The 20,725-nt window shown below is 39.2% G+C and overlaps 1 protein-coding gene across 1 annotated transcript in view; it reads right to left on the bottom strand.

The window, feature by feature from the left end:
- Window positions 1–20,068, bottom strand: part of LOC147582055 (uncharacterized) — a 39,417-nt gene extending 19,349 nt beyond the window's left edge. The window contains 5 exon segments of the mRNA XM_086702984.1: window positions 4,775–4,811; window positions 8,874–9,220; window positions 9,651–10,405; window positions 19,895–19,933; window positions 19,935–20,068. Coding sequence (XP_086559110.1) covers window positions 4,775–4,811; window positions 8,874–9,220; window positions 9,651–10,405; window positions 19,895–19,933; window positions 19,935–20,068 — 1,312 coding nt within the window.
- Window positions 20,069–20,725: the final 657 nt, after the last annotated feature.

The raw sequence follows: 20,725 nt of genomic DNA on the forward strand, positions 1-20,725 counted from the left end.
GAAGTGGGATGCTTAACCAACTGAGCCACCCAGGCACCTCAGGATTTGGGGATCTTAACCCAAACATGTCTAATGCAGTGTTTCTCTTTGAACCAGAAATCTGTGCACTTACTTGTGACTTTATGGAAGTAATATAGCCTCTCTGATCCTTTATTTCTTCCTTTTTAAATATGAATCTGTATTTGTTTGTATGCATTTTTCATAGTAGCCATTCTCCAAGGAACACTAGAAAATGCTATGTTAGAAAACAAGATTTGTGGGCTCGGTAATTTCAATGTATCAGTGTTTCTCTACTTCCAAGTGCTCTAGACAGAGCTAGAAAAGGGCACACACACAAATATCTATATCTGATTCCATATCTAGAAATTCTATTACAGCCTACAGGTTTGTGCAGATCCCTTCAATATGTATCACACACTGGACTTTAGTCTAGTTCTCTCCCTCTCAATATTTGTAACTCCTTTCTCCAATGTTCGTGAACTCCAGTTTAACTGTATGTCAGCCTATTATTAGTTTGTGAAGACTGATGTCTAATTAAATTTTATTCAAATAGCAATGAGATTACTATCTGTTTTGACCTGGTATGATTAGCATCACATTTGGGGAAAGGTACTCATTTAGACTCCTTTTGAATATTTACTGTTGAATTTTAGATTTGTGCTAGGTTTTGGTCAACATGACCACATGACAATTTCATTCTTATTAGATTTAAATTCAAGTTGGAAATGCAAGAATAATATACACAAAGCAAGAAACGAGTGCATGTTAAATGTTTGAGCTTAGTCTGGAATTTTTCTTGGGGAGTGGAAGAAGAGATTCAGCATTTCAGTCAAATGTATTTTCCACTTTTTTTGTTTGTTTTATTTAAATTCCTGTTAGTTAACAAACACTGCAATATTAGTTTCAGATATACAATTTAGGGATTCAAATGTTTTTTATTCCAATATGTCTTTAAAGACATTATGCCTAATCCTTATGCTTAATTAGGATCAGATAAATATCTGGTAAGTTTATTAGACCTAGAGTCTACATATTGCATTTTTTTTTTTTTACATATTGCATCTTAGAATCACCATAGAGCACATGTGTGTGATCCATGTTTGAAATACGATGAGCAAATATCAATTAGGCCCATCAGGTAGACAAGAACCATTCTCATGTCTATGCACCTCTGTTAACTGTGCGACCCTAGGCTTTTCAAATTCAGGCTGGTTCTAAAGGGTCTTAAATGTAGACATTATTAAATGTACACGACCTCAGAAATATCCCAAACTTAACCAATGAGATTTAACAAATGCTTTCAGAATATAGGACTGGGCACGTAAGGAGAGCTGATTTATAGCTGGAAAGGCAAAGGTCTATCTTTATATCTGGAGATGCCTGGCTTTTTGACTCTTGTCTAAGATAAAGGGAATAGGTTTTATGATGTGCTGTGTAAAGCCCAAAATTTTCCTAGTGATCTTGTCCTACACAAGATTAGCTTCTTTATTGAGAGCTCAACTGGTTCAAACAGTTTGACGCGCCTGGCTTGACCATGTGAGGAACTACCTAAAGTTTTTTTCCAGGGTGCTCCCTGGAAGCTACGATTCCTCATACAAACTTGGCAGTTTAGCCAGAGACTCTTAAATTCAAATGCACAAAGACTGTCTCTGAGACCTCTGATGATTACCTGGATTCTACTTCTATTGGTGTTCTGTATGTTTTACATTGAAATGAAATCTACACATAAATATACTCTATGGGGTCTGCTAGGTTTTTAAATATTCAAAGGGGAGAGTACAATACAGCACCACACTTGACTACTCCAAATATTGGAATATTATTTTGGGCAACCCTACTATGGATTGAAGGTGTGAAAAAGTTGGTAAGCAACTTTAACCTGGTTGAATGAAACTCCAAAAAGTAAGACCCTATATTGGATAGGTAATTCAGAACAAACCAAACATATGGTTCTATTCTTCTCTGAAGGTATAGGTCTTGCAAGATTCAAAGATCCATTCTGATCCAGCTGAAGGAAAATCTGGTGTAATCTTCATTCTATGTATTAATTGGGAAAAGTTATATGGTCCCCATGATGCCTGATGCTTCCTCTGTATCCTGAAGGAAAATTCACCCCTGTAGGGAATATTAGTTTCAAAACTGATTTTGGTAAATGGAATAATAATGTTGTCTCTGGATTTTCACTTATTTGTTGCTTCTCACAAATGTGCTAATTGTAGTAGATCCAGGAACGTTCTTAAAAAGCAGATGGTTCAGAGTTCAAATTCCACCTATAACAGTAGCTAAATGCTTTTTTGTAACTGTAGTCCTTATCTACAAAATGAGAATAATAACACTATTTCCCTCATGGAGTTTTGTGCATTAATGAGACAATGCATGGAAGGCATTAATACAGTGCTGGCTTATAGGTGTCAATAATTGTGGGCTTACTCAATTTTTCTAGTCACGTGCTTAGATAATCTAAATCTTCCCCACAAAGTTTGGCTAAACAGACATAATTTAGCATTAAGTTAATGTTAAGAATACCCAGTCCATGTGCTCAGACTATTTAGTCCATAAGTCATAGTTAATGGGCTAAATTTAATACATGTAGCACCATCAAATTCCAGGTAGGTCTAAAATGACTGATGCTTGCATTAAAAATCCGTAGGATGCAGGCCAGCTATGTGTGTTGTCTTAGAAAATGCCCTTATGACCATCCAGATTCCTCTTTTTTTTTTTTAATTTTTTTTAGAAGGCATTATCCAGTAAAATATAGTGTTCCTCATCCCATGCAGACATCACTGACTGCTCTTTCTGAATGGTAGTGTTTGTGTATATACTCTTTGCAGTATTGGAGCTAAAATTATTGTAATTCAAATTTCAAAAGGATTCTTTTCTGCTTAGGTGAACACTTGAGTAATGGCTTGTATTTTATATGTTATCATTCCCACATCTTTTGAAGATTTCTGGGGAAAGGAGATAAAAATAAAACTACTTATAGAATTAACAAATATAGGGGCGCCTGGGTGGCGCAGTCGGTTAAGCGTCCGACTTCAGCCAGGTCACGATCTCGCGGTCCGTGAGTTCCAGCCCCGCGTCGGGCTCTGGGCTGATGGCTCAGAGCCTGGAGCCTGTTTCCAACTCTGTGTCTCCCTCTCTCTCTGCCCCTCCCCCGTTCATGCTCTGTCTCTCTCTGTCCCAAAAATAAATAAACGTTGAAAAAAAAAAAAAAGAATTAACAAATATAGAGGTTCTAATCTGAAATGTTCACTAAGTTTCCATTTGACTTTGAAATCAGACATTGGCACTCTACAAATACTCAGTTGATATAACAAAATAAATAAAATGGTACCATCTGCTTTAGAGTTAGAAAACATATATACACGGCAAAATATTTAAATACAACTGACCTGTGTTATTCCTTTTAAAATAATTCTTTAGGTTTAAAAAAAAAGGAGGGCATTCTACATGATTATTAGCTTCAGAGCCATTTAAAATACTTGAAAAGAATTGCATTATTTGAGAATAGGACATAAAAAAGGACTGTCAGGACTTGGTGAAATTTTTTCAATGACTCAAGTGATTTATAAAACATCCTATCCACTGAAAGCATCAGAGCTGTTTGCTAAGAATGATATTTTAAATTGAAAATTAGATATGTCTCAGGTGATTTTGCCCTTTTGAAAGAAATAGTGAGTTGAAGAAAATCTACCTCCCTTTCAATATTAAATTAAATGTCACCAAAGTCACTAGTACCTTTAGTTTCTTTTCAGAAAATCGAAGTAATTGGAATTGCAAAAACTCTTTAAACTTTAAAAATAAATAAATAAATACTTGAATTTACGTGTGAGATATAAAATTTAAGAGAAAAATGACCATCACAAAAATGTAGTTGGGTAGGCATATGTTAAAATGAATTGCTAATTTTTTTGCCCTAAGTGGAATAAACACTTAGTTTAATCTCCTTTATAGTCTATAATTATGGTAAAGCTTTATGAAAAGTGAGGTAGGCAGTATTCTACATGGTTGCCACGATTCCCACCCTCCTGGAGAATGCATCCTGTATAATCCCTTCCTGTTAAATATGGGCAGAGCAGTAATTATGATAAAATATGACTCTTCTGATTTTGTCCCTAATCATTTGCTCACAGGACATGCCCTCTTTTTACTCTCTTACTTCTCTTCTTTAAAATATGGACATTGTAGTGAGCCATTCTTGACTAAGACTGCTGACTAAATGAAGGATTAATATAGGAAAATTTTCATTCCCTTCAATATCTTCAATCCGTTGGACCAATAAAATTAAGAACAAAACAAACAACTCAAGTCAGCATGTAATCAAAGTTGTGTAGACATGAATGACAGAACATCAACAATAAGTCAACAGAAAGGTATTATTAGGTCCATAATACACATACACTAAAGCATCCAAAAGAATTGTGTATATTTTAGAAAAATTTCATTAGGAAGACCAAAGCAATGAGTTGTTTAGTTAACCTCAGTTTACCAGACAATTCAATTAGTAGAACATTTTAATTAATTATGGGTTTGTAACAGTATATTTATTTCTTCCACATGCTCAAAGGCATTAGTTGACTAATGTCTCACAATCAGTCAATTCATTTCAATTCAGAGTCATTTATTAGGTAGCTACTCAATGTAGGATTATACCAGAATAAATAAAGAATCATCCCCGTCTACACGAAGTCTATATAGTAGATCCCTGTAGGGAATATTTGCTTCAAAATTGATTTTGGTAAATGGAATAATAATGTTATCTCTGGATTTTCACTTAAGAAGATGAATTTAACATTCTGTAGCAAAAGCTCCTATAAAAGAGAATAGAGAAAGGACATTTGACTCAGGCAAAGCGGTCAAGTAGAAATCTTGGAGATGACATCTGACAATTGAGGCAGAAAATAAAGCGGAAGCAAAAGACATTCCAGTGAGATAAAAATGCATCAGCAAACAGGAAATATGATGGAATCTTTGGGAAAACATATGTAGTTTAGGCCTATTTAGATTCTAATATAAGGCAGAAGGTGCCAAAGATAAGATAGGAAGATAAAGACCAGATAATGAATGGCTTTGTCACTTGAGGAGGTGAGATTTCTATGCTGCAATCAATGGGAATCTTGGGAAGCACATAAAAGGCGAATGCGGTGCAGGGGTGGGGGGGGGTGGGGGGAGGGGGGGAGGGGGGGTGGGGGGGTGGGGGGGTAGTAACAATCTTCCTTAACTATGGTCTTGTTTACACTTTATACTAACAAATGTGATAGCAGTATACAGCTTTAATTTGATACTGAAAGGTAGTTTTGGTAACCCGTAGGCCTTGTGATAAGGATGAGAATCCATAGGCACTATATTAGAAGAAATTCTGAGAATTTAGGCTATGCTATTTAAATGCATATTCATGATCATAAAAATGAAATTAATAGCAACAGTGAAAATACACATAATTACTAAATGATGAGTTAGTTTAATCTTGCAAATCTAGAAGATTTATGCTATAAAACGTTCATATAGTATATAAAGCATCCACAAGAGCAGTTCCTTCCCATAACTGTGAATGTTCCAGCAAATGCATGTTACGAGCTGTCCTAGATTATACAAAGAACCAGAAGGACAAATCCAGGATGAAGGGCAGACCGGCTTCAAACTTAATACACCACTCTGTATAGTGAATCATGCACTTTTGCAGAACCTGCTAATTCTGTGGGAGCTTATGTTATGCTAGCTTATGTAATTGATCATGCATAAAAGACAAAAATACTGATGGTTCAGCACTCCACAGATCTGTGGGCATTGTATCCTTCTGGATAATTGCATGAGCAAAGAAAAAAAGGACATAGCTAAGACATAGCTTCCTCCTCAGTCTCTCCTTAAACATAAAAAAAAAAAAAAAAAGCACAAAAGAATTCCAATCTTTTGATAAATAAAACTGAAGCTAGAACTAAAGGCCAGAATTTCTCAAGTTTATTTGTATACATTAATCTTATAACTGGAATTACACATTAAGACAAACACATTATTAAATTGTTGCATTTAAAAAATTGCAAACTGATTCCATTTAAGTCCTTAAATATTCAGCTCCAATAAAAACATCCAACTACACACACACAAGATCTGGAACTTATTCTATGTATTTTTATTGTGATTTGGATTCAATTGCTTCTGACATCTAATGGGAATGTACATGCCCCTAAAGTATACTAAGCCTAGTGTTTGGAAATAAAGTGTTGATAAATGCCATATCTGTTTATTTTTATACATACAGTGTTTGTATAATGCACTCACATTTAAGGAGTTAAAAATATTTATAAGTAGAGACAGAAATCTGAAATTTTTGATATGCATAAAAAGGTATATTAAAAAGCATGGAATTGTAGATGAAATATATGTAACTAAAAATAATTTACAGATTTTTAGAAAACAGATATAAACGATCCTGAGACTCAGCAGAATTAGGGATGTCAAAAGGAATCATCAATACATAAAATCACATCAAATTTACAGAAGTTTAAGAGTCATCATCTATCACAACAATCATTTTTAAGGCAATAATAAAACCTAAGGGTAGAGTAGGCATTTCATGTCTCGGTTAGAATTTCACATTGCAGAGAACCCAATGATCCACTTAAACAATTTGATTCCCAAAAATATTAGTCATAATAGTTAATCAACATGGCTCCATTACTAAACAAACACTGCGCTTACCAGTGTGAGTATGCAATCTATAATTTTTTTTCCAGGGGTTGTATTTAGTGGGTCATTTACACTAGCTATTCTGACAAAAGAAATTCAAGAAACTTGAGATTTATATTTAGCACTGAGCCATCAGTTGTTTTATGGAGGTAGACACATAAAACTAGTTATTTTGAAAGCACAGGTCCATGAAGTCTCTTTTCCAAATTTATGTTTGTAAAGTGTCTTCACGTACTGCAAACTAGTCTCATCGTACATACGTTTAGGTACTCCAAAAGATTCTCTGCAATAGTGTCAGGATTCAGATAGGTATATATTTAGCAAAATCTTTGTAAATTTACATTGAATTATTCAATAGGATTTAAAATTTTAAAGTACCATTACCACTGTATTTTTAAGTAAGATATTTTTCCTTAGATTTGTTATGCCCAGAATTCATGATCCCCAAAGACCACTAGGGAGCCGAGTCCGATGCAAAAGCAAAGAGCCTTTATTCGAGCTAGCTCGAGCTCAATCCCCTACCTGCACCGACGCAGCGGTGAGATACCAGGGAAAGAGCGAGTTTCAAAAGGACAAAGGTTTTATTGGGGCCTGGGGGCAGTTGGTGAGGTAATGGCTATGGCCTCAGCCGATTGGCTGGGGAAGGGTCCTGGGGAAGGGTCGAGTCCTGTTAGGCAGGTGAGGGGGGGTTACTCAAGGGGAGGAGGTGTGGTCAAGGTGAAGGACACAGAACAAGATGGAGTCGGCTGGCGTAGGCCCGCCCTTTCATTCCCCCCTTGTCATGTAGCTTAGGGACCCAATCATGGGACCGGCCGCATTTATGGTGACAAGGGGAACAGAGTTTGGAGGTTTATGCAAAGTTCTGGGAACCAAGTGTCCCTGGGGTGGCTCTGGGACGTCTGATTAAGTATTGTCCCCAAGCTGGTGTCTATGATCTGCCAGGTGATGTTTTGGGGGGCGTGGGGACTCCCGGCAGCATGAGCAATGACAAGCAGTTAACAGAGTTACCAATATTAGGTAGGTCAAATGCGCTGTAGCTTGAGGTTGAGCGGGCTGTGTTGGTCCCGACTGATGGCCCATCGCGTGACAACGTCCTTCCGGATCGAGGAGGGGTCCGCTGGCTGAGCGTGGGTGTGATGGACCCAGGTCACGATGCCGTCTACCTTGAGAGCGGTGGGGGTTGTCAACACCACGATGTAGGGTCCCTTCCAGCGCGGCTCGAGAGTCTCTCGGTGGTGCCTCTTGACGTAGACCCAGTCTCCCGGCCTGTACTGATGAGGTGTCGCGATCGGGCCAGCCTCGTAGATGGCACGGAGGCGCGGCCAAATGTCCTCGTGCGCCCTCTGGAGCCCGCTCAAGGAAAGAAAAAGTTCTTGATCTTTAAACTCAGCAATAAGTTCAGCTCGAAGGCTGGGAATAACAGGGGGTGGCCTGCCAAACATAATCTCATAGGGAGTAAAACCCAGAGTGTAAGGAGTGTTTCTAACCCGGTAAAGGGCGTACGGTAGGAGAGTCACCCAGTCCCCGCCAGTCTCCATGGTTAATTTGGTAAGGGTCTCTTTTAGGGTTCTATTCATTCTTTCTACCTGTCCTGAGCTCCGGGGCCTATAAACACAATGTAATTTCCAGTTTGCCCCCACCGCCTTGGCTACTGCCTGTGTTACCTGCGAGATAAAAGCTGGTCCATTGTCTGATCCTACCATGGCAGGAAAACCATACCTGAGTAAGATGTCTTCTAGTAGCTTCTTAGCCACCGTCTGAGCCGTTTCATGCTTGGTTGGGTATGCCTCCACCCAGCCAGAGAAGGTGTCTGTAAATACCAGGTCCTTGTGTAGTGCCTCGTCGAAGATGGTGGGTGAATTTTTGAATCCCTGAGGTAGCCGTGTCCAGGTGAGTTGCCCATTGTAGCCCTCCTCCGGATCATGCCACTCGAAGGCGAAGAAGGGTTGGCTCTGGGGTGCCAGCGGCAGACTGAAGAAGGCGTCCTTTAAATCTAGTACAGTATACCAGACCCTAGAGGGCGCTAAGGAGCTCAAGAGAGTATATGGGTTGGGAACAGTTGGGTGTATGTCCGCGACCCTCTTATTTACTTCCCGGAGGTCTTGTACCGGTCGGTAGTCATTTGTGTGAGGCTTTTTGACCGGCAGTAAGGGGGTGTTCCAGGCAGACTGGCAAGGAACTAGTACCCCTAGGCTTCGTAGTCTCCGGATGTGTGGCTGGATCCCCTTCCGGGCCTCCTGAGACATGGGGTATTGTTTGATCCTTACCGGACTCTCTCCTGGCTTGAGCTCTACCAGGACTGGGGTCCTGTGAGCGGCTAGTCCCATCCCCCCTGTCTCTGCCCAAACCGAGGGGAATTCTCGTAGCCATCTGTCTATATTATCCTCTCTCAGGAGCGCCTCCTGGTGGAGGAGGTATTCATCCTCCAGTTTCATGGTCAGGACCTGGATGGGGTGGCCCTTGCCATCGGTGACCTGAGGCCCCCCTTGTCTGAAAGTTATCTGAGCTCCAATCTTGGTCAGTAAGTCCCGTCCTAACAGTGGGTAGGGGCATTCTGGTATTGCCATAAAGGAGTGGGATACCCGGCCCGTTCCCAAATCTACTGTTCTTCGGGTAGTCCATGAATATTGGCTCATACCAGTTGCCCCTTGTACCCAGGACTTCTTGCTGGCTAGTTTTCCTTGTGGGGTGCGGAGGACCAAATGTTGTGCTCCGGTGTCGACAAGGAAGTCAATAGGGGTCCCCTCCACTTTAAGAGTTACCCTGGGTTCGGGGAGAGGGTCCGAACCCCGACTCCCCTAATCACTTAGTTCATCTAGCTCTAGGACTTTTACTCGATCAGTCTTGCTTCCCTTCCCGCCGGCCCTTTTTGGACAATCTCGGGCCCAATGCCCTATCTCCTTGCAGTATGCACACTGATCCTTCTGCAGCCTCTGCTTCCCCCCCCTTGGTGGTTCCTTTACCTTTTCTTGCGTCGTCTGCCAGCTGCCGGAGACGGCGGTCTCGTTCCTCGGGGAAGTCAGCAGTGGTAGCTAGTAGTATTCTGGCCAGGTCTCGAGTCTGCTTACTGCTGGCAGCCGCCATGGCGCGAGCCTGCTTGTCCTCAGGAGGCTCCCGGTTATTATATACCTTTTCGGCTACCACCAGTAAGTCCTGCAGACTTTTTTCTCCTAGTCTATCTATTTTCTGTAATTTTCTCCTAATGTCTTTGGCCGATTGGTTTACAAAGGCCATGATAACAGCTGCCTTGCTTTCCGGAGCCTCTGGATCCATGGGGGTATAGGTACGGAATGCCTCCATGATCCGTTCTAAAAAGGCAGCCAGAGATTCATCTTTTCCCTGTTGTACATTTCCTACCTTGGCCAAATTGGTTGGCTTTCTAGCAGCCATTCGGAGACCCCCCATTAGAGTCTGGCGGTAGACCCGGAGCCTCTCCTTACCTTCTGCCATGTTGAAATCCCACTGGGGCCGAGTTAAGGGGAAGGAGGCATCTATCTGAGCCTGGTTGGTGGTGGGATTCCCGTCTGCGCCTGGAACTAGTTTCCGGGCCCCACTGAGGATTCTTTCTCTTTCTTCAGTCGTGAACAGGACCTGCAAAAGCTGCTGGCAATCATCCCACGTGGGCTGATGGGTAAAAAGAACAGAGTCTAATAAATCAATAAGCCCTGCCGGTTCCTCAGAAAACTTAGGATTCTGAGCTTTCCAATTGTAGAGGTCACTAGTGGCGAAAGGCCAATAGTGATGAGGCTGATTCCCCTCCGCGTCTGGGGGTCCGGTGGCTCGCAGGGGCAGAATAGTGGAGTCGGCGGCGGAGGCGGATTGCCCCCTCTGAGCCCTTTGTCTGGTAAAGGGCGGGCTTCCCCCTGGAGCGTTTCCGCCTCCCGCTCTCGTAACAGCGTCTGCCTCCCCCGGAGGGGGAGGATGGTGTTCTTCCAGCATCCTAGAGGGGTTATACGGGGGAGGAAAAATTAATTCTTCTTCAGTACCCCCCTGTAGGACAGGGAAGAGGGGTGCTGAAGGCTAGGTAAGACTTTTCCTCTTCTCTGTCTCCTGCAAAGCAAGAATGGGTTTTGGCTCCGGAGGGAGCAGGGTTAGGAAGGGCTTAAACCAAGAGGGTGGGTCTTCTACAAGGTCCTGCCAAGTGATAATGTAAGGGAGCTGATCAAGATGGCCCGCCTTAGGCTGAGAGATGATACTCCTGGCTTGGTGGATGGTAGGGAGGTCGAAGGTCCCCTCTGGTGGCCATCCGACATTGAAAGTTGGCCACTCGCTAGAACAAAAAAACTGCAACCGACCCTTTCGGACTTCCACACTGAGGTTGTTAGCTCTTCCCCTCACATCCTTAAAGTGATCAATCATAATACTTAGAGGAGTAGTCTGAGTCTGTCCCATAACGTCCGTCCAGTAAGTCCACAGAACAAAACAGAGAAACACAAAAACAGACAAACAGAGGGCCCCTAGAAAGTCTTCCAACTCCATGGAAGCAAAACTGCAAGCTAGCTTAGACCTTTGAGGGGATTCCACGTCCCTCCAAAACCGATGAGGGGATTCCACGTCCCTCCAAAGACGACGGCCTCACGCCGACCAGCGGGAGCGACCCGCTTCGTCTCAGACCTTTGAGGGGATTCCACGTCCCTCCAGAAGGGAGAATCGGAACGTCTTCCGAAACTCCCGGCCCGTGGTCCTCCAGTGCGTCCACTTAGACCGCGTCGGGCACTACCAGAATTCCAGAAATGAGCTCACACAGAAAAGACAGAACAAACAGACACTAACCATGGCCAGTCAGGCTCTCCGGGTCGGGGGTCCCTCGGGGTTCTTGGGGATCCCGGACGAGCCCCCAAATGTTATGCCCAGAATTCATGATCCCCAAAGACCACTAGGGAGCCGAGTCCGATGCAAAAGCAAAGAGCCTTTATTCGAGCTAGCTCGAGCTCAATCCCCTACCTGCACCGACGCAGCGGTGAGATACCAGGGAAAGAGCGAGTTTCAAAAGGACAAAGGTTTTATTGGGGCCTGGGGGCAGTTGGTGAGGTAATGGCTATGGCCTCAGCCGATTGGCTGGGGAAGGGTCCTGGGGAAGGGTCGAGTCCTGTTAGGCAGGTGAGGGGGGGTTACTCAAGGGGAGGAGGTGTGGTCAAGGTGAAGGACACAGAACAAGATGGAGTCGGCTGGCGTAGGCCCGCCCTTTCAGATTAATGAATTGTTTTGGGGGGGCTGTTTGTTTTGTTGTTGTTGTTGTTGTTGTTGTTGTTGTTGTTTTGCTTTTTTTGTGATGGACTACAGTTTTTTTTTTCGGATAAGATCATCTAAGAGGATCTGTACTCACAAGAATGCTCAAAACTCCAAGGACACAAAATGAAACCGAAACAAAACTTCCAACCCTCATTCCATTTGCAGCCATCAGTGATCAGTGACGATTGATACCAAGAATTTTCTTGCCTTGAGGCCTTCATATAAATGATTTTGCCTGGTTAACACTGCAGTGTAATCACACAGGCCTTAATTTAGCCATTTCTTCCAAAATGAGAACCAATGTTAATGTCACATGTGCTACATCCTATACTGTAACTTTCCAGCAATTACTATTCTTTTGTAATTTTGTAATATTGTTTAATGTCTTTCTTCCCATTATCTGTAAGATCCATGAAGGCAGTAATCTGGCCAATTTGCTCTTCGTTGATTGTCTCAGAGTAAACCGTAAGTTTAGTAAATAGCAATCTACTAAATAGCTATTTGTTACATGAATAAATAAAAGAAATGTGGAAATCCTTCCACATAAAATAAAGTAAATGTACTTAATACAATGGGAACAAAAAACATAATTTGTATTCAAGCCTCCTATCTTATTAAAAATTCCCTATTTGTCTTTGTGCCCATATAACTATATCATATGTAGTAAAGTTTCATTGGGTAAAATTCATGCTGTGAGAAGGCATTGGGATGGAGAGGTTGGAAGATAAGGTCAGAGATGATTTTTCAAAGTCTGTGTAATAGAGAGAGTCAAGGTTAGCATTGAGATTTTGATCTATGGGCATGTTTTCCGTCAACAGAAACAAAAATCCACAGGATTAGGAAAAGACTAAGGAATGTTTTTGAATTTTTTTTAATGTTTATTTATTTTGAGAGAGAGAGAGACAGGCAGAGTGAGAGCAGGGGAGGGGCAGAGCGAGAAGGAGACACAGAATCCAAAAAGGCTCCAGGCTCTGAGCTGTCAGCACAGAGCCCCACACAGGGTTCGAACTCACAAACCCTGAGATCATGACCTGAGCCAAAGTCAGATGCCCAGCCAACTGAGCCACCCAGGCACCCCGGAATGTTTCAAAACGAGTTTCAATTTAGATTGCTTGGAGAAGATTGTGTCAGGTTTGTAGGGCATCCTGTGAAAAAATTCTAACATATAATGGGAAATGTGAAACCATAATTCATGGAATGAAAGAGTGAAAGAGGGAGGGAGGGAAGGAGGAGAGAGAGGGCTGATTTGGTCAAAAGCACAATAGCAGCATATATTCCTGTTGTGTTAGAATCATTCTCCCTGGTTACAAGAGCAGAAAGCTGCAAAGTGACTCTTTTCTTTGGCAAAATCCCTGGGAGGTTGAATGGCTGGGCAGTTTCAGAATAACAGAAAGTAATTCTGGTTTATCAAAATCACATAAAATTGAAAATCCTAGTGGGGGTGGCAAACTTCTTGTGATGTGTCACCTGTATCTACACCATAAAAACACATCGAGTCAGAAGTTAAAAACGAAATTGAGCAGTTGAGATATGGATCAAGACACTCTACTAAATAAGTGCCTTTTGTAAATACTGAAATTATAAAAATGGAGAAAATGAATAAAATAAAAGCAGTGAGCATGAAGGCTTTAATAAACTCTAGTTTGATTTGGCATGTCATAAATGTCAAAAGGGGCACCAGCCAAAGACATTTTATTACTAAGGCCCTACAGCTCAAATCAAATCTGCTAACTATTGGCCTTTGAATAAGAGTAAAGAGAGGAAAGAAGCGCAAATACAATCCCAGCTATCCCAGAGTCATAGATTATTACACAAAAGCTTCCCTTACCTATTATTCTGCAAGTGGAAATATGGGAACAGGAAAGGTCTTTGTTATTTTTCCGTGCTCTGAAGAAAGCCACCGTCTGCAATATGTTCTAGCTTGTTGTTTGTATATATCGTTTCATACCTATGGGGTGTAAAGACTATATAATCTGGAATGGCTAAAGTGGGCATTCCTCTTTCTGTACGTTAAGAACATGTTGCTGTTTGTTAAGCCTCCCAAGTTAATGAATTGACCTGAGTTAATGCCATTTAATGTGATTTCACTTCTGGACTTGGTAATAAAAAAATGGAGAAATGAAGGGTTCTGATAAATTGCCATATAAGTGTGACACAGTTTTTAATCTCTACTTTCTGTTATAGTGCCTGTGAGTGAAAACAGAGGAAACAATGCAGTGGGTATGTCTCAAGAACAAGATTGCCTCCTTTAGAATTCGGTGCAAGACTCTGCACGACAATACCAAATACACTTCTAGCAAATGAGTATTTGACATGAAGAGTAAAAGACAGGGCGAATCACAGTCACCTTCAGCTTCTCTATATGTGAATCTATGTTTTTAGCCATTCCAATAGAACACAAGTTACTGTTTAGCCTATAGCTATATTCTGCTAAATCATCAGAGAAATATCTTTTTCTTCCTGTTTTTCACATTACTTTCTCCAAAAAGTATTATGTCCATTTAGTTGATCAACCTTTACCTAATTATTGCTAAGAATGATAGCATTGTTTCAGACCAGACACAGACTGAGTACTACCATGATTAAAATAATAGAAAAGACTTACAATTTTCTGAACATGGTATTTTGCTGCTTTCCAAATATGCAATATTTATGCATGTTAAGCTTATACTAAAAAAAAAAGCAAAATGTATCTTTGTTTCTCCAAAATTGCATTTTTAAGTGTTTCCATTCACTGAATAAATTATCTAACAATGTTAATTCATCTTCCTCTCCAATATTACAATGGATGAACTCCCATCTTCCTTAAATTATGTGATAGACTTCATTTCACTGGAAATGTCTGAACCACATACACAAATGTTTGTAACTATCCTGTTTGAAATTTTGCCATAGAATGTGAAATGGTTATTGCCTAGCTTGAAATGTACTATGTAAGAACTAGAACTTCCTTATGGAAAGTATATGGCCAAAGTTGGTAATCTTAAAATAATATAAGGAGGCAGACAATGTTTTTTTGACAAAGAAATATTCATTATCCCTTCCAATCTTTACAATAGTACTATAATATTTTGGGAAGCAACATTGGATTCAATTAACAATATTGATTTTCCTAGATTCCTTTGAAACTTACGGAAATCTATCTAGAAAGTGCAAGAGTTTTAGTAGCCCAGGATCTATAAAAAAAGTTTGATAGTTAATCTGATTGATATTTGAAATTAAAACTTAACTTTGCTAAATTTTTTCTTGTTTTCTTACTATTTAATATAAAAATTAAAAGAATTGTCCCTCTAATTTGAATTGTCCTTCTCTCTAAAATGAAAACTTTTCAAAGAGATTTTTTTTGGTAATAGCTGAAAACAACAACTTAATATATTTTATTCTTTTGCAGAAATTCTGTAAAAAAATGTGGCATATTAAAATGTGATTGTGACAGTTTCATGATTTAAAAAAATAATTAATTCTATTTATATATATTTATATAAATTCTCTCACTCCCTGCCCCCCGTGTGTGTGTGTGTGTGTGTGTGTGTGTGTGTGTGTGTGTGTCTTTCCTGTTCTGCAAGTATATTTGTCCATTTCTTTTTTAAGAGAAGTTTATTTTTTGAGAGAGAGAGTGAGCAAATGAGGGAGGGAGACACAGTATCAGAAGCAGGCTCCAGGCTCTGAGCTGTCAGCACAGAGCCCGAAACGGGGCTCAAACTCACAGACTGCGAGATTGTGACCTGAGCTGAAGTCAGATGCTTAACCAACTGAGCCGCTCAGGCACCCCATATTTGTCCATTTCTATAATAAGACTGCATTGTTTTCTTTTCAATGACTTTATATTTTAATATGTGGTAAATCTTATACTCTGACTAGTCTATTTGTTTTAACACTTTTAATGGCTATTCTGTAAACTCTGATTTATTTTTTGTATGAAAAAACTAGGATATTTTATTTAATTATGGTATATTTAATTTGATTGCAGTTATACTAAATTTACATTTAAAAAATAAATGCTATATCCTATCCATTCAATAAGAAATGTCTTTATTCCATTAGTTCAGATAACTTAATATTCTATGGTAAGATTATGTTTTATCACTTAGCTGTGGTGACCTTAAATTAAATTTGTTACTACGAATTTAATATATTGTGTTGACTTTTTTTTTAACTGAGTTGAATCCTCAGCAGCTTTTTTTTTTTTTAAGTTTATTTTATTTTGAGACAGAGAGAGACAGAGCATGAACGGGGGAGGGGCAGAAAGAGAGACACACACAGAATCGGAATCAGGCTCCAGGCTCTGAGCCATCAGCCCAGAACCCAAAGCAGGGCTGGAAATGGACCACGAGATCGTGACCTGAGCTGAAGTCGGACATTTAACCGACTGAGCCACCCAGGCGCCCCTGTGTTGACATTAATAGAATTCTTTATCTTATATTCATGAGTAGAGGATTTTAAGTAAATCTTACTTCTTTTTTTTAAGTTTTTTTTATGTTTATTTACTTTTTTTTTTTTTTTTTTTTTTTTTAATTTTTTTTTTTCACGTTTATTCACCTTTGGGACAGAGAGAGACAGAGCATGAACGGGGGAGGGGCAGAGAGAGAGGGAGACACAGAATCGGAAACAGGCTCCAGGCTCCGAGCCATCAGCCCAGAGCCCGACGCGGGGCTCGAACTCATGGACCGCGAGATCGTGACCTGGCTGAAGTCGGACGCTTAACCGACTGCGCCACCCAGGCGCCCCTATGTTTATTTACTTTTTAGAGAGAGAGCATCTCTCTTATGTGATAGACTTTGTTTCACTGGAAATGTCTGAATCACATATACAAATGTCTGTAACTATCCTGTTTGAGAGAGAGGGAGAGAGAATACGAAGTAGGCTTCAGGCGCTGAGCTGTCAGCACAGAGCCTGATGGGGAGCTCAAACTCATAAACTGTGAGAACATGACTTGAGCCGAAGTAGGATGCTTAACCCACTGAGACACCCAGGTGCTCCAAATCTTACTTACTTTTTAATCTTATCTAGTACACAACTTGCTAAAATCTCTTATTATTAATTCATAAAGTCAGAAGAATGAGTTTCTATTTAGGATCCACTTCCAGACTTGAAATACATTGTTGTTATTGCTATTAATATTATTATTATTATTATCATTTTGCCTTCATAAGAACCTCCCCAAAATGTTGAGTCTAACCGCCGTGAATCCTTAAAATCAACCAACTATATTCTCTTTCCTAACAAGGCCTTGCACTGAAAAGAAATTTCTGGTAAGGGAATAAATACTAATCAGGATAAAGATGATAGGAATGGGGAAATTTTAAGGTCCAAATAAAAGAGGAAAAAAGGAAGGAAGAAAAGTAGGAGAAGGATACATAACCAAGAAACCTTAGAAAGAAAAGAAAATTGCCATATATATGAAAACCACAAAAGAGGAAGCTTTGAAAAGACAAATGAGGAGGAACAGAAGCCGGAGGAGGAAATGAAGGAGGAAGGAGTTAGCTATTCTGAATTTGTGCAACCTTCATAAGTTTGGGAAAACTACTTTCACATAATAAATAAATAAATAAATACACACACACACACACACACACACACACACACACACACATATATGATGTCAGATAACATAAAAATACTGCAGAAAGAAAGGAACAGAAGAGCTTCCCAACAGACAATGAAAGCACATCAGAAAGACAAATGCACGTAACATATTAAAACCATTACCTACCATTTCACCACAATTAATGGTACTTAATAAAACGATAAAAGATAGGAAAAAATAGCAGGTATATAAGTGAAACATACTTAGGGCATTCCCACAAAGTCATGTAAATTGAATAAGAATTACATATTTTTTTCCCAAACATAAATGAAGAGTAATGAGTAATACAAAAATGAATAAATATATCAGATAATCCCTTAAATGAAAAGCTAATGAAAGAGCAACAGTTTATTTTCCCCAAAGAGCACCAGTTTATGAATCAAAATATGGTAGCATGGATGGGTTCCTGGAGCAAAAAGGACATTAGATAAAACCTAAGGGATTCTGAACAGACTATGTATTTTTGTTAATAATATATCAACATTAGTTCATTAATTGTCATAAATATGCCACACTAATATGTGAATGATAGTAGAAATTTTACTCGGGGAGGTGGGGAAGTTTATGGACAGCCTTTACTATCTGCTCGGTTTTTTCTGTAAATCTAAAACTTATCTAAAAAATAAACTTTATTCATAAAAAAAAACAACTGTATCATTGACAATCCTATAGTACTAAAAAGTATATGACAAGTACCTAAAGAAACTAAACTGATGAGTGTTCCAGTTCAGTTACTAACATTAAAAGGAAAATTCCTTGAAATTTTCAAAAGGCTACTATGGGGTTTTCTGTTAACAATTCCAAACTGATCTTTCTTTCTTTTTTTTTTTTTTTTTATTACTTCTTATAAGTAAAATTTAGAAAACTTACTATTACTGCAATCATGATTTACTTTCTGTTAATAGGTATCTCCTAGTAGACCCAATGGAAATTTCCTACATAGCCAATAATTTAACATATCCATAAGGAATAATCCCAAGTATTATGTGAAGTGTTTTCGACACCTAGTATAACAAGGAAATGAACACTTATGGCCTTTAATCATCTCTTTCACTCTATAATTTTAGGCTCTAGGTATGTACTTAATATTCGCCAACATGTTTTGTGGTCTGGAGACAGAATAAAGGAGTATAATGCCTGTTTTCCTTTCATCCAATGAACTTTATAATGAAAAAGCATAGAGACCTCCACAATAAATTGCAAATCAGTTTCATTGAACCTAACATATTGATGAACTCACATAACAACATTATTAAACACACTAATAAAATTTGTATGTAAACATTTATTTGAGACTTTTTCCTTGACATCTCTGGAAAATAATGATCTCATCTGAGTAGCTAATAGACTTCCTTTTGTTATATAAACCTATATATATATATATATATATATATATATATATATATTTTTTTTTTTTTTTTTTTTTTTTATCTTAACTTTTATACCAGCAAGCTCAGAATAAACCTTTTACCTCAGTTTCTTAGGCTGTCCTCCAGGGTTCTTTTTTATAAAGTTGTTTTTTAAGTTTATCTTGGCTCAAGCAATTTTTAGAGATAGATAAGTTAGAAATAAATATACAAGCAAAATGCATAAAGAATTATCAAACAGCAGGATTACTAAATAAACCCTGTATTACATTCACTTCTGGTTCTGGCATAACACTTCAGGTCGGACAAAGTTATCTGCGCTTAGGAAAATGCCCAAATAAGTACAGAAACAGGTCTCCTGTTCTCTTGAAATTTCCTGTTGCCACTGGAAACCATGCAATGAGAGATTTCAGTATTAAAATGACCTAAAACTGGATCCAATAGTTTAAATTTTTTTCCAAAGTTTTTTATTTATTTTTGGGACAGAGAGAGACAGAGCATGAATGGGGGAGGGGCAAAGAGAGAGGGAGACACAGAATCGGAAACAGGCTCCAGGCTCTGAGCCATCAGCCCAGAGCCCGACGCGGGGCTCAAACTCACGGACCGCGAGATCGTGACCTGGCTGAAGTCAGACGCTTAACCGACTGCGCCACCCAGGCGCCCCTGGATCTGATACTTTAAATAGGACTTCTAGAAGCAAACTCTCCAGGCTATTGCCCACAATTTTGATATGATTCCTTTTCTTCCTTCCTTCCTTCCTTCCTTCCTTCCTTCCTTCCTTCCTTCCTTTCTCTCTCTCTTTCTTTCTTTCTTTCTTTCTTTCTTTCTTTCTTTCTTTCTTTCTTTCTTTCTTTCTTTCTCTTTCTTCTTTTCACTTCCTGGGTACGTTTATACATGCCAAAATGAAAGCAATACATCTACAAGGGCACAGCGATGCTCCATGTTCCTATCTAACAGAGCTTGCTGAGGTTTACAGCCAGACTGATGTTCCAGGCGATGTGTACTCCAAAGTAAAACTGGCTAAGGATGACCATGAACAGGTGCAGGACTCGAAGTTTTTACTTCTTTTATCATCACTCCTGATTTTATAAATGATGAAGCCCATCAACCCCATTCCTATCCAAATCTCCTGGTAAATTTGGGTATAATAGGACTTCATGAAGACTCAAACATTTTTAACAAAGCTTTGAAGCATCTCAGCACAGGACCTCTGGCTCAGGACGCCCCATCTAGTTGGCCAACAATTAGGAAAACGTCATTGAGTGATATGATTCCTCTTGAGGATGTAAAATTGCAATGTCTTATTTAGCTTCATTGTCTTAGGCAGTATCTAAGAAAATGTCCACAAATCTTTCTGAATCCTCACAACAAATACAACAACTGATTATTCTGTCTTAAATGTTATTTTTATTTCCATAACCTAATTGACTCTTTTATTAGTCAACTTTATTTGACAGTTCAAGGTTTATTAGAATTTGTAGAAACCTGGAATGTTCCTGCAAAAAAAAAAAAAAAAAAAAAGCCTACCCATCCAGATGTAATCTTACTCAGACTTTTACAAAAGTTTAAATGTTTTTCCATCAAATTGGTGATAGTTATGAAACTTTTTAAGTTGAATTTATATAATCTCAAAGAAAAAAGCTTATTCTGAGCACTTTTTATCCCAAAATTAAAGTCAGAAATGTCCTACTCAAAATCATCTCATCTTAGAAGAATTGAAGTCAAAATGCCTTAAAAGACAGGCAGGGTACATCTATATGAATGTTTCTATATTTCTTTGTGTCAAGTATTGCTGAGTGAATCCATTCATTCTGAAAGATCTAGCCAAATGAGTTCCACCAAATCAATATGC

Source organism: Puma concolor, chromosome B1, assembly GCF_028749965.1.
Source record: "Puma concolor isolate L17-30 chromosome B1, mPumCon1.1.hap2, whole genome shotgun sequence".
NCBI classification, from domain to species: Eukaryota; Metazoa; Chordata; class Mammalia; order Carnivora; family Felidae; genus Puma; species Puma concolor.